At 43.9% G+C, this 15,129-nt stretch overlaps 1 protein-coding gene across 9 annotated transcripts in view; it reads right to left on the bottom strand.

Moving 5' to 3' along the window:
- Positions 1-15,129, bottom strand: part of DENND5B (DENN domain containing 5B) — a 117,192-nt gene that overhangs the window by 23,505 nt on the left and 78,558 nt on the right. For 3 of the 9 annotated variants that reach the window (XM_062590278.1, XM_062590287.1, XM_062590304.1), the window contains 5 exons: positions 14,389-14,620; positions 13,507-13,593; positions 12,096-12,246; positions 2,639-2,732; positions 1,550-1,660 (listed from right to left, as the gene is read on the bottom strand). In XM_062590278.1, the coding sequence (XP_062446262.1) occupies positions 1,550-1,660; positions 2,639-2,732; positions 12,096-12,246; positions 13,507-13,593; positions 14,389-14,620 (675 nt within the window). The remainder of the gene's footprint in view (positions 1-1,549; positions 1,661-2,638; positions 2,733-12,095; positions 12,247-13,506; positions 13,594-14,388; positions 14,621-15,129) is intronic. The other 6 variants (XM_062590311.1, XM_062590327.1, XM_062590335.1 and 3 more) reach the window with 4 other exon arrangements.

Genomic DNA, 15,129 nt, shown 5'->3' with positions numbered 1-15,129 from the left:
TGGCATGTAGGATCATTCATGTTTTTACTGGGGGGTGGTGGTTGAGAAGTGTGGACAAAATCAGTAGGATGAAAAATGAGAAGTATGAAAATTGAGAAGTATGGACAAAAAAAACCTGGTCATGCTGTTTAAGAAAGAACCAAACTAACAAAAGCCTTTTAAACCTTCTACTCCTCCCATTACTCTGGTAGGGGGAAGGTGTTAAGCAAAAAACCCAAACCTTTCAACAAGTGTCTGCTACTCCTAATGTCAGTAAGAGGTCTACACACTCAGCAAAACTAAAAGTTGGCCACATTCAGGAGCGTAAAAGTGGAGGCTATTAAAAAGTTGCCCAAATGTTATTCAAAAACTGTCTGTTAGAAAGAGTAGATATAATGTTGCTAAGTACAACAGACTTCAAAAAAACCCACAGTGCTCGTATTTGGATGCCGGAGATCTGTGTTTTCGTGCAAGCCCTGTGATCTTCCCCGTGTGCTTTTATCCAGTGAAGGCTGCCCCTTTCGAGGGACCTTACGGGGCAAGCACTGCTCTCCCCAAGGGCCCCCGGCACTTAGTGCTGCCCTTCGGGTGGGTTTTCTGAGGAAGGAGCAGCACACGGAGATGGAGAACTGCAGCCCTCCTAGAGCCTTCTATTTGGGGAGAAAATCATTTATTTAGCAAAAGTAAAATCCAAACACACTGAAGGTAACTGCAGTTATTCACGATTTCTTCGTAATGGAAGTGTAGAGATATTTGGACTCCTCTGGCTTTTTTGGTTACAAAATTCGGCCAGGGGCAACCTAACATCAGTTCAACAGGTCAGACAGGAATGTAGGACTGACATGGAAATCTGTGCTCAACTAGTTAGTAAGTGCTCAGTGAAGTAATTACAACTTCATTGTAAGGACTTAAAAATAGTTGAAAAGCTACTGTGTACAGAAAAAATCACAGCTGATGAAAGCGTGATGTTCAATAAGTAAACTCGCAAGTGACTTTCATCTAACTTAGTGCACAAATTAGCAATAAAAACAGTGAAAAAGCAATCTTAGGAACAACTAATTAGGAAATCTAGTAATTCTTTTTAAAAGGACGGGATAAAGAAATGCAAAGTGCGGTTATAGTCTGAAGAGTGCAAAAAATCGACAACCTTACTTTATTCATTGTATGCTTTGCTATTTTATGAAAAAAAATTGAATGTAGTTAACTCTTAAAAGCTCAGCAAAAGGACGAAGGCGGCCTGAGAAAACCAGGTGAACGTTGCGCGCCACCCTCAGCGGTCGGAAGGCCGCGCTTCGGGGACGCGGCGTCCCAGGCTGCGTCACCGCAGGGCAGAAGGAAACAAGGCAAAATCCTGCCCGGACCGTCTCAGAACCGCCCCCTTCGCCGGGCAGCCGGTGCGGGCGCCCGAGAGCTCATTTCCCCTTACTTTTCCGATTATAACCGCACTTCGGATCCCTGCGGGGACGTGCTCTACGGGGAGGGGAAGAGGCTCGGGACGTGCCGAAGGCAGCGGTTCCTCGCGCTAGCGACACTTCGGAAGCAGCTTTGGACAAGAAAAACGGGAACGTACCAGGCAGCACTCAGAGAAGGATTTTTTGGGAGGCCGTGCAGGAGGGGGCGGCCCCTGGTCCCACTCCCAGAAGGCCATCGAGTTCTGGCGAAGCAAAAGCTCCTCCGATGGCTAAGAGGGGGCAGATACCCCAACGGCCGCACGGCCAGGGAGGAGGAGGAGACAAAGCAAAAGAAGCATGCGTGTGATCCACAGCCCGGAAGAAGAAAGTAAAACACCACGACAAGGCATCAAAAAGGCTCTGCTGAGACACACACACGGCAAAGTTTAAGATACGCTTGCAACGCCACGTTAACAAAAATAACAGCGGCCACATCTGCAGAGGCTGCTCCGCCGCGTTTCCGCGAAGCGTCACCCGAAGCTGGGACCCAAGGGTGCGCTTCAGCGTTCAAGCTCTTTTCAGCCGAGAACGATGACGCTGGTCAGAATTATTCAGCAAGATTTACCCCAAAGCAGCATGAATGTTGTACTTTTGCTAGTGACATATGTGAGGAACACATGGACATCAATGGAAAAATACGGCAGAAAATACTTAACGAAGGACGAGAAATGGAAAAGATAGGAAAGAAATGCATATATGTGACTGATATTTAGAGGATGTGTGGGAGTCTCCAAGCTTTAGGCCTAAAAGGGCCCCAAACCCTCAACCTTTCAAACAGGCTTACCTCTGTCAGTAACCTACTTTAAAGCCAGAAAGAAAAACCCTTAAAAGAAGAAGGAGTCCTGCCTCTTCCACCTCTAAAGAGCTGATGTTTAGGTAGATACCTGACTTCTGCAAGACCTTCCTGCTGGCCAGCTCTGTAGCTGAGCCTGCGTTGGGGCCAGGGCTCTGCTCTCTTCATGCAGTTTAAGGACTGGGCTCTAAATCAGCAAACACGCTATTTTCCTGATGGAAAAGGGGGCTCTCTTATTAGAGGAACGCAGCTATTTTATTTATATTCTGAGTTGTGAAGCTGCGCAGCGTATCCAAGCATCCGCGGTGGCCGCAGAGACCCGCGGAAACCTCCCGGGCAGCAACGAAACTGCTGGAAGAAGTTTCGAAGCCTCGTTCGTCTGAACGCAGGGGTGAGAGCCGGCGCCGCCACCTACCTCCCTCAGGTCGTTGTCGAGCCCGACGTGCTCCGAGTGCTGCCGCAGGCGGTCCTTCCTCCGCTGCGCCGTCGTGCTGCGGCTGGCCCAGCGGCTGGAAAGACAGCGAGGAACAACGAGCCACGCGTGAGGGGAAAAGACCGGGAGGGAAAGCCTGGGAGCCCCCGCGCCAGCCTCCCCCAGGCAGCATCTGCGGCACATCCCACCGAAGGGCCTTCCTTTCGAGGCCTCCCTTCCCACCAGCCCGCTCTGGGACGTGCAACGTTGATGCCACTACCAGGCAAACCCCCCTTACTGCCTTTATTTGCTGCGTTGGCTGAAGTTTGCTAAAAATGGTGCCTATATGAACGAAAAAAATATGATGATGTATGCCGAGTGACAAATTCAGACAGTTTTTCTCTCTTTTGTGCGGCTTTCTAGGTACTTCTGTGGTTGGAATTACTCCTGGGAACGCTGCTGCTGTGACAGTAAGTGCTACAATATAGGTAAACCTACATTTAAAGGACACAGATGATATTAAGATTCCTGGGATTAATCACGTTGCTGACCTTACCATTTTTTCCCTCTTTGTTTGGTTTCTAAATAGCACAGAAATATTGCACTTTTACGACATCTTCATTTACGTCCAGTTCAATTTTTCTCATCTTAAGCTATTACCTGAAAGTAGCCACTTGGTAAGCTGATATGAAACAGAGCAGCTTTAAAGCTCCCAAGTGTCCAAGCTCCTTTACGCCAGATATGCATAAAACACAGCACAAGAGAACTCCGTCCCCAAAAACATGAAGTCTCAAGTGATCGTACGACTTCTGATAGTACCATAAAATTCCATCAAATCCTTGAAACCAAGAAGTTCAACTGGTGCAGAGAATAAACTAATTGATACATTATTTATAGAAGAAAGTTGAAAAAACATTGTTATAGAGCAATCTATAAAGCCTTAAAAATAAGCATCTTAATGCCCACAAAATCTACATCTTCAAAGTGATGTTACTTACTGTGGTTGCGTTTACGAACAAGTTTTTAAATACAGTGAAAAAATCATAAATAAATTAAAAAAAAATCCCTAAGTGCATAGCCTTTCAGCTGCTTCATTACATCACTCCTGCCTCTCTCCCATGATTCAAGAGGTTCAAGAGCGAACCCAAAGCAGATGAGAACACGAAGCCCACCCAGCACCACGCTCTGGTGTCGGACAGCGCATGCGCGAGCAAAGCTTTGCCTGCGAGAGAAAACCAAAGACCACGTTTTGACTGACTGTCTGGGTCAAAAGGCCTAAATCGCGGGACCTAAACTTTCTACGGCCAAAGTCCCTTCCCAGGCTTCAAACAACATCAAGAAAACAAGTACAGTGCAAGAGACAGGCACTGGGGTCGGCATGTAATTACGGCTCAGCACTTCATCATCCCACAGGACATGAAATTTTGCTTTTCTTTTTCTTTTTTTTAAAGCAATGCAACCTCAAGTCTCTTAGTAACTAAATGAAAGAGAACAGTAAATGTCTGAGGAGCAAACATTTGCACCTTCTCCGAAGAATACATTACTGACACAAGCGCCTTTGCACCTCACCAGAAGTTCTTAAAATATACAGTCCGTGACTTTAGTAAGCCACCACATTTTCAAAAACAGCAGCTAATGTCTGATGAGATTAACTGTGGTGGTGGTGGTGTTACATTTTGATTATCTTAGCAAGCAGAAATGTGGCAAAAAAATCTGCCTCCTCAAATAAAGGGTAGTGGAAGTAAAAATAACTTTAGCTACTGGTCTCCAGATATCTTCTACTTACTGCAAATTATAATGCCTACACATCACATAATGGAACACTAATAACACATTCGAAAACAAATTTATTGATTTTATATGACTATACCGCTTTTTTCTCTGCTCCAATTCATATTATACATTCTGAATTCTAGACCAAGGTTTGATTCCTTTCCACCTGCCTTTTTTTTGCAGTTACTGGAAGATTTAAAAATTGCTGCCGACTTGCTTTGAGGCAACACATCTCACTGACAGTGAAGGCAGAATACAGCCCGCAGAATAATTACAGGTAAGTCAGAGCATTTGCAGTTAATTCCAGCCCTGTATCCCATTCGGGGAAGCACGCAGCTCAGGCCCCGGCTTAGTAATCAAGACTATCTGAACATTTTTTAGTATACAAAAGTGAAGATTATTGGCTGTTTATGAGAGAGGGGGAAAGAAAGAAAAAAGATTGTTTTTCGTTAATCAGAGCAATTAATCACCCACCAAGGGAGCCGCGGGCTCCCTCCTCCCCAGCGGCTCCCCCGAGGAAGGGCAGCTCCCCGGAGGTGGCGAGGTCCGAAGTCCGTGCCGTGCCCTCGGCTGGCACATCGGACCACGCCAGCAGGCCTGCCGAAGCTCTATCAGCACACAAGCAGGATTAAGCAGCTAAATCTTTTTAAGCCTTTTCTTTTCTGGGCCATACAGAATTCTCCTGAAATAACGTTTAAACGTGACAATAACCGTTCCCTCCCCCTTCATCAGCAGAGATTAGATTTGCAATTACTCTTCTCCTTTCGGTCGCTCCGAGCGACTCAGGGAGGGTTTACTGTTAGCCCTAAATATGGGGAGCAATGCCCTTCCCACTGGCCAGGCCACTTCCCCTTGCATTTCCCACCGCCCGAAGGGGACGCCGGATGCTGGAGCCCTTTCCCGGCCCCTTCCCACGAGCCTGCTCCTTACGGCGCAAACGTGACACCTCTGCCCTCATGCTGCCGAAGGGGAGATGAAAGCTGCGCTTGCATGGGCGCATCTGGCCTGGCCTTGAGCCCTTCACCTGGGCTTTCCAAGGAAACCTCCCATCCAGTATGGGATGCTGCAGAGCCGTGCCGGAGGAGAAGGACGCAAGGACGCACCCAGCTGCCCCGCTGCTGCTGCTGCAGAGGAGAAGCAGCCTCCGCGGCCTGGCACGGAGGAGCGGAGCGACGCGCTGCCCCAGCCCACATGTTGCCTGGTGAAGGCTGTAAGGCGGACGGTGAATTCAGTACTGTTTAATGCCAAACTCAGCTCAACAAGCATAGGAGTAAGTCTGCAGAGGTAGAATGTTCCTTCAGGAAAGGTGACACTTCTCCTGCAATGCTTAACTTGTATAACAAAAGTCAACATCAAAGCTGGGCTGTCACACGCCATTCCTGACAGACAGCAATCTCATACCAAGGACTGGACAAGCTGAACTGCAAGCATACATGTGTGTGCATGTATAGCTATATCTACCTTAATCTCCATCCCTATCCTTCTTTCCCCTCTCTCCCTCTTTAAAGCTCCACGGTGACAGAACAAATGAGGTCTAACCAGACCAGACATGGGCATACAGGGCAGGATACACACCGCGGTACATGCCACATGCTGCTGGGGAACCAGAACTTTGGAGATCTGCTCTTGGAAGGCAACTTCAGTCACACCGATTTTATTTTATCACCATCACCATGAAAATCATTTGATAATCACGAATATATTGACAGCAAAGACAGAGGGAGAAGGCGACAGAACGGGACAGAACCTGAGCCTCCTCATACAGATAGTCTCCTGACAGGCCTTGTTCTTCTTTTTGTAGGACTGAACAGGAAAGCTTCTAAAACTGCTGATAGGGTGGATAACAACAACAACAACAAAGCCCACACGAACACAAAAACAAACCAAAAAAAAGAGCAAAATGTTGTGCAGCAGCAATGTTACGCGCTCCTGAACAGTGGGAGTGGCATAATAAATAATAAATAAATAAATGGGCATGGTAAGGATTCAACACACATTTTTTTTTCTTCTGAATTTTAATTCCGTATAGATTTTTTTTTAATGACTTAACTTGAAAGTAGTAAAACATTCTTTGACCACCTTGCACTAGTTAAGCAAACGATCAGTATGTAAAAGACTCGCTTCAGCTTCCAAATTACTTGAGCTCATAGTTCCTACTTCAGAAACCATTTTTGAGCACACATCATCAAAGTCAGGCAAATTTTATTCTTGAAAATGAGTGTATTTGGACAGAAACAGTTAACCTTTTTATCGTACCTGTCAACATTGTGCCATATTAGGTTAAGTTAAGGTACTTTTAGTATTTGTAAAGTTTAAATAGATCAGTATTTTGTGAGGGTAGCTCATTGCTGACTCATTTCTGACTCATTCAGATGCAATGCAGCGATGCTGCTCTGTATTACATGAAAATACAGTTGCTTGGCTTGACTGAAAAAAAATAAAAAGTTTTATTAAAGACAGTCAGCCTTAAAACAGTACTCAGTGGAGGGGGGGGGAGGAGGAGAACTGGAAAAAAACACATATAATATGAATCCTTCAATATAAGACGTACAGACCATTTCCCAGAGGAATACGAAAATTAGTTTAGTTGAAACCAGAATTAATTCCATCATGGTATCCAACAAAAAGGATACCACTTTGTATTATATACATCACAGATGATATTTTATTTAAAAAGATTAGCCATGCTAATGTGAGTGAATAAGCAAGCAGCAGCTCTATCTAAAAATTAGGAAAACCAGAGCACCGATACACAAACCCTGGGCAATCCACAATTTGGGGAGGGGACAGAGGCCCCAGGACAGCACCCACACTGGTCCATGGAGCCGTGCCATGAACTGAGCCACAAAAATGAACCAGCTTAGTACATTCCTGATAGCACGATTTCGCAAATTCTTCCAGTGAGAACAGCAGTGAGGTCGTCAAAACACAGCACAGGAAGAAACACCTGGAGAAAGCAGCAAATAATATTTCTGCAATGGGCCTTACAGGTGAGAACATGTGGCTTAGCTAAACCCTGAGGCTGGAAGGCCACGTGTACAGCGGTCTCTGCTCGAAGGCTTGCTCTGCACCCTCGGCTGAGGATTATGGCAGGGAACACAGGGCACAGGACAGGCAAAAGCGCAAAGTTCACAGCAGCCAGAACACAAGCGAAAGGACTCAGGAAAGAGAAGGGCCCAGGGTGGGAAGAGGAAATGCTTCAGCCAGGAAAGGAAGCAAGGAGGAAAGCAAAATGTAGATAAAGAAGGTGGAGAGAGGAGAGTGAAAAACAGGGCTAAATACAGAGAAGGGGAGAGGGGAAAAAATCCTCCAAAAACGATAATTTCAGCCACCTAGTAAATGTGGAATAAAGCAAAACCTTTGCTTAAAAAAAAAAAAAAAGCAGAAGAAATCAATGAAAGAAATGTCAATTTAGTTGTTCTCTGTAGGCATTCACTACAAATTGCCAAAATGCTAATACATTACCATGCTTGATGTGCAATCAGCATTTTCCTCTGCAGTATTTAATCTCATTTATCAAGCTTCTTAGTACAAATTAAGTTACAAGGTAATCAATTAGATTCAAAACACAGCTTGTTTAGTTGTTTAAATTTTGCACTGTAAGCATATTCACTGTAATTTAACAATTAGCTCATCAAAAACCATGAAGTGCTTATGTAGCTTTGCTTTTTGCCATTCAGGCTCCTTGCCCAAATCATCGCAAACGTATCAGTTTGCAAAGTCCCCGCCAGGGTTTTTTAAAAGCCTGGCAGGAAAGCGGGACTCAGGAAACCGCTGCCCTACTCCAGGCTGGCAGACAAAACGCCAAAGCGACCTGCAGCTGGGCTTCTCTGGAAGCCACTGTCATATGAGATTGTAATAAGCTGGATGGGCCATAAGAGACGGCATCGTCTCCGTGCCCCTGAAGCAGGGCCATATCAACGGAGATGAGCGCAGAGCGCATCCCACCAGTGGGGCATTGCTGCCTGATACAGAAGAATTTGGGAGGGTTTTTACTTGCTGTCAGCTGGGCAGGGTTGGTCTTTTCGCTCATTGGACTTCAAATACCAACTAAAATGTCGTCCACTGGAGTGACAGTGCTAGAAATCGCAGCCATAGCTGCTGGGAGTCGCAGCAAGCCTGCAGGCTCGTCCCATTACCCGATAACCAGTCATCCCAGGTACCTCGTCCTCCTTTCAGACGCAGTAAGACATCAACATGCAAATAGTCCAAACTCCGTGACGCTTCCCGAGAGCTTCACTGTCACCCCTGCAACACCTTGGCATCCATTTTTGGATCTTGTTTTAAACTTCACGAAGAAACTTTCCGGGGTGGGATCTGGCCATCTAATTTTTAATACTAACATATCTCTAGCTAAAAAGCACATGTCCATGCGTAGAGAAGACTTCAAGATAATTTAAAACCATGCATTCCTGTATTTCAGGTTTGCCTTGTAATCAAGAGCTGCTAACATAATTATAGAAATATTTGGATAATTATCACATTTTACTTAAGTTTAGGTCTACGTATTCTGTACATAAAGTCTTTCCACGCTCTGGCAGTTTTGATCAAAAAGATGATCAGGGAAACCGCATATCTGGGAACCTATTCTCCAGTTCTTTGGAGTTCTTGGGTTTGGGTTGGTTGGTTGGTTTTTCTTTGCTTTTCTTCCCACTCCCCTGGGTTTTTTCTTCCCTCCAATATAGTTGAGCTTAAAGGCAGTTCCAGTAAAGTTTTTGCTAGCTGAACTTGTCAACATTTCTTGGCCACCACAGCGGAGGAGGTAAAGAAAAGCCCAAATCACACCAACTGTGCACCTGCAGCCTGAATGAGTTGGCCAAAACAGGAGCAAATTTTAGAAAGCTATACTCCTGACTCACATGTGATGAAGCAGCCGAGCATTAAAGCCAGAACCGTACCGCTCGCTAAGATGCGAGGAGCCCGGGTCCACCCTTTGGCCAGGCTCTGAAAGAACATCTTTGGCTGGGAGGAGGCAGCAGAGCAACGGGAGCAAGGCAAAGCCGCGCACGGCTGTGGCTGACGGGTGAAACTCATTACCACCTGCATGACACGCTTCAGTGTTTGAGCAGTTACACGTGTTATTGTGATCAACACTTGCTGCCAGCTGCGTCTAGATGGAGGTGATCCAGCCTGCTGCCAACCCTTCCCCCGGCCCCGGCCCGCTTCCCATGCCCTGCAAGCAAGGACCAGGTACCTTCTCCTCCAAACTGAATTTCTGCCTTTTACAGTTCTCTAAGCCACCTAGTTTCCCAAAATGACAGACTGGGCTTAGAACTAAACACAACTGAAGAGTTTGTTTCTTCTCTGCATTACATTCCTGACCCAGATATCAAAGTTATACATATCACAGCCTAGTAACTGTGGGAGAAGTACCTCCAGTGTTCTGCCTGGATACAGGAAGGCAACAGCTGAATAATGTTACGAGCTCTAGATACAGATTTTTGTTCATTTCTCCCAAAAGGGAAGCTGAAAAATCTGACTGCTGTCCAACAAGGATAGGTTTTCATTAAAGTAGTTTTGAATTGGTTTATTTGCTACTGTGCAACCACCACAACAAAAATTGACTGGAGTAAGGGAATTATTATTATTTTCCTCCCTGCAACATTCAGGACAAAATTTGCTACATAAACTGAAGTTTGCAAAAATCATTCCGATTGACATATCAGACTACATTAATATCCCTTCTGTTAATCTCACGAATGCACTCAATAGCTATATCTGAAGTGCCTGGGAACACGGCTAAGATGTTCTGTTCTCTTCCCCCGGCCCCATTAGCAAAGGCTCAGTCCTGTTTGCAAGCACAACGTACAGCTGAGAAGCACACACCGGGAAATTCAAATTAATGGAAGGCTGCAGCTCAACTGATTTTGTGGTCAAAAGAATTATGCTGTATTTGCAGATAGCATGAAAAGGCTATCTATTTTATAATGTGGGTGTAGATTCAACAGAATTATGTCTTAAATGAGAGAGAGGGAATCTTCTCAGCTGCTCACATAAAATGCCAGGAAGCAAAAAGATGTAAACAGATGGTCTTGAGATTTTCCAATTACAAACCTTTTTGGCAATATACAATGGGAGGAATTCCAGGCATTTGTCACATTGACATCACTTTGTGGTCAGTAATGGCATTTTGGTTTTTACAAATTGAAACATGCTGCAAATTTGAAGACCACAACCAGCTATCTAAATCAAAATTAGCACTCAAGGAGTTAAAGTCACATTTTAGAATAGTTCCAAATCTAAAGGAAGCAGCTCAAAGGCACAAAGACGCCTGTATTGAATATAATCTTTAATTCACAAATCCACTAAGATTTTGTAATGTAGCCAAAACATGTAAGTAACTTTGAGCAGGCAAGCATGCTCATACTGTTAATGACACTGTAAAACAGAAGCTCACCACGAGGAAAAGGAGCAGACTGCTAAACGCAGCCTTCCAGAAGTCGAAGAAACTCCCAGTTTCTCAAGGGAGCTTTATCTGTAAACTTTCAGTGTTGGTTTGATTTCGCAAGACGACGGCAAACAAAGGAACTCTGAAAAACGCATTCCTTCTTTTATTTTTGTGAGTATCAGCTCAAAAACTAACGGCAGTTCTTTAAAAATAAGATATCCTTAAGCACTGAATGTTGTCACTTGCAAGTCTTATGCATAATAGGTTCTTAAAATGGGACTTGCTAGCATTGGGGGGCTGAGAAGATGTATAAATAGGACTGTGTGGGCCTTCAGAGCACCTCCCCAAGGAGCTCCAAGCAACATGCGTGCAGGCTGCTTTCTGAAGCAAGACCTAACTTTCCAAATGTAGACAGCTGGCTTTTGGAGCTCCGAGGTTTATCTGCACTCCACCTGGACATGCCACTGATGCTGGAAGTTGGGGGGCCAAGGCAATGATTTCATGAAGTAATCACTGACAGCAAATCTCCCATTTTTTGAGGGAGAAAAAAAAATCTCTTACATGGGCTTGGAGGGAAAGAGGGAAGGTGACTTTCAGTACTTACTTTCTAACTAATGTACATTAGTTGCTATAGATTCTCATTTTGGATTAGGTAAGTAGTAATGTAATGATATGCTTGCTTTTACAGGTAGCCTTACCATCATACCAAAATACACTAAGGACCTTAACCAGATTCAGAAGAGTGACCCAAATGCAAAACCACATTCTCTACCCAACCTTATTGAGTTATTCTTCCAGGCTATTCTAATTTGGAAACTGAAAGAGCATTATAAAAATATTTGGGGCATGTAATAACAGTTAAAAAGCCAGAAAGGAACACAGTGAGCATTAATTTCATTCTACAGGATTAGGTATCTTCAACACCAGGATTTCCTTCAAAATCTGAATTTTTGCTTGAGTTTCCAAATTCTTTCAGTGGCTAAGGAAGAAATTCATTTTAAATTTATTATAGCAATGGTAAAACTTAAAATACACATGAGAAGACACAGTCCTCACTGCTAAAATCAACAGAAAATATTACTGAAGAATCGTCTCAAAACCAGAGCTAACAATTTCTAGCATCACCCAAACTATGGCTATAACTTCAAAATCACAGCTCTTACAAAGCAGACATGGAAGGAGTGGCTGCTTAATTAGACTAGTCAGGAAAACATTAAAAATTAGGATTGTTGCCCACTGATGTGGCTTTTTCATAAGAAAAACTTACTTTCAAGTCCAGAAAATACAAACTGTGCTTACTTGTTATTGGTAGGTCCAGTTGCCAAGACATCTGATTGCAACTTTGGGAAAAATCCTTGTTCATATTTCCCTTGACCAATCTTCATATCAAGTAAATGTGGGTGGATGGCCGTGTGATCAATCTTCATTAGCCGCTGCTCGATAGATTGGGCTGCAAGTTACATTCACAAGTGAAAAACCACGTGAGCGAGCTACCTGAAGACGTGTGCTACAACAACAAAAGTAGTCATGCTCTGTTTCCTGAAAGCTAAGGAGTTAAATAATCATTTTAGTGCCTGAAATCTATCACTTATGAAACAAACAAAAGCATCTGCACTGTTACTTCATTTTTAGTTTCTTTACTGAACACAATTAGTACTGGGACAAACAAGTTAGCAGTTAATCAAGCAGGTATTCAAGGGAGCTTAATGGTGACGAGATGCATTGCTGAAGGACAACCCTTTTATTTTATTTTATTTTGATAAGATAGGTACAAATATTTTTAAAGAACTGTGAAATCTTTCCCTGCAATTAGGTGGTTGTCTTTAATGCTCTTTCTGCAAAACAGAGATTTCTCAGGCTGGCTGCGACAGGAGCAGTGCTCTCCACGAGGGTTGGGCACCTCGCTTTGCCCGGGATATGTTTCCATGGACAGACATGCGGGGAGCGAAACGTGAATCCTACAAACACCTTGCAACTATGAAATCCTCCTCCTACAACTGGATACGCTATTGCTGGGCAGCGTGTTCAGCAGGGCAATCCTTCTTATATAGGCCTGGAAAAGTCATAGGTAACTTGCCCGAAAGGCAAGAGGGGCATCGACGACTAACAGAAGTCGGGGAGCCCTGAGGGCTGTGTCAGGGACAGAGAGGACCCTCCTGGAAATCTGCGCTCCACTGAGATTAATGGAGTTTATTCATTTACTTCAGTGACATGAGGATTTCATCTCAAATCTCTAGCAGACCGAAAACAAATCTGTCAGCCTCTTAACACCGAGGCAAATACACCGCGAACAAGAGGGGAAAGGAGGGTGTATGGTGGAATCAGCATTTAATTAACAACGTGATTATTCTACTTTTTTATAGCCCATCCATTAACAGACAGGCTCATTCTTTCAGCCTATCATGGGTAGTGAATAAATATGCAAAATGTAGAAGCTAAATTCATTTTCCATTTGCTAAGAACAACCGAGAGCCCATGACCTATTTTATAAAGCTGTGATGTGAAAGAACTGTCAAAATCTACATATCTTATCATTAGAAACTCAGCAGCTTTGTACTGCTTTCTTTCGGAGGAAGCTAAAAAGGCCTGGGTAGTATGGTGAGAGGAGGTCTGAAGGGTTCCCAAAATAGCAGGTTAATCAAACAAGTGCTGGCTTGGTGCTTGGTTCATGTATGTGCGACTGGTAAACGTGAAGGAAAGCAGGCATTACTATCAGTTTGCTGCTTCTCACAATACAGAATATGAGGTTCTGGTGCCACAATGTCTACTGAAACTAGGCGCTGCATAGACAGTCGACCTGCAAATTAGAATGGTTTTAATAGCAAAAAATAACCAGATACAAGATTTTTTCATGCTTCTGCTATATTTGTAGTAAGTAAAATGTTCTGAAGGAATGAAAAAAGAAAATTCAAAAGAAATGCGTTTGCCTCAATTCATTAATATGTGACCCAAATCTAAGAGTATTATTCCACTGTATTACTTGGAAACAAAATAAATACTTTCATAATAAGAAACTCAGTTATTATTTGAAAATACACCCTGTAACTATACCGAAAAAATCCAGATCTTCACTACACACCATATACTGCATTAACATTGAACTTCTAGTGCTGGAGCTACTCAAGGTCCCATACAGGATTATGTCTCTAGTATCCCCCACTGCTCTGGCCAAATGGTGCAAGTCTTTTTATGGAAAGGGAGAAACAAGGTCGGTGAACTAGACACAGGGACTCAGTTCCTCTATGTGGCACTGGACCAACAGCTAAAGTGAGGGAAAGTTCTCATTGTGATAACAGGAGTTGCGTGAAATGAGAACGAGCAAGTCTCAGTGTGCAACTCTGTGCTTCGGTTTGGTTTTATTAAAGGCATCAACCCAAGAGAGTTCAACCAAAGGGTAAAAGGCTCCCTCTATTTTTAGCATTTAAAGGAACACTGAAGATTTTACCTAGGGAAAATAAGGACACTGCTAAGTACTTATCAAGTAACTCTAGGACTTCCTCACTGGGCTGCAACTCTCAGATGACCGAGAAATGATATTTCTTTGTAGCTGACACTGTACTTTTGAATATTTTATTAGTCCAGCTGAACATACCTGCTTCTTTTAAAGTGCTGCATTTCTGGTAGTTGGATGTCCGCAGTGCAGGGGCCCTTACATTATATAGCCTTATTTTCTCAATTCGAGAGTCAAAAACTCGCAGAAGAGGGTCCTTCTCTTCCCACTGAGATATTATCTTATTATCTATGAAGGTTGCAAACATCTGTGTTTCAATGAAGTGTGAGAGGAATGGGAGGTAAGGCTCGGGTTGGTCCGAAAGGAAGGAAGCCTGAAATACAGAAGAATTAATTAGTGCCATGTTCCCTCTTTACTTCAACATGAAAAGCCTTCCTATGGGAGAAAACAGTTGCAACAGCTAACAGCAAGGCTTGGACAAGGCTTCCCCACCACAAAATCAGCTCTCGTGGGGATGGCAGGAGCCAGCTACAAGTGCATTTGCCTCATGGGTCATCTCTTCAGTCACAGTGATGAGAAATAAGTGGTCAGGGGAGGGCTTTGTGACAACTAGAGTAAAGAGAATATGGATATATGGAAGTGGTTCATGTATTGCCAGCATTTCCAGAGAAGTATAGCAGCTAATATGTGTAGGAAGGCAACCATGTGGGACCTGTGGCCGACCACCACCACATGTGTCCTCTTGGAATCTCTGGTCTCCTGATCCTGGCTTAGGACTGGGTCTTAAGGACTTGCTAAGATACCAGAACACACAATGCTCTTGAGCTACTGCTCTTCCGCTCTTTTCAAAGAGGAGCAGTTAATCATGAAATTCCAAACAAA

This window comes from Rhea pennata, chromosome 1 (genome assembly GCF_028389875.1).
Source record: "Rhea pennata isolate bPtePen1 chromosome 1, bPtePen1.pri, whole genome shotgun sequence".
Lineage (NCBI taxonomy): Eukaryota > Metazoa > Chordata > Aves > Rheiformes > Rheidae > Rhea > Rhea pennata.
The sequence above is the reverse complement of the archived record's forward strand: the minus strand, read 5'-3'. Positions and strand labels throughout refer to the sequence as shown.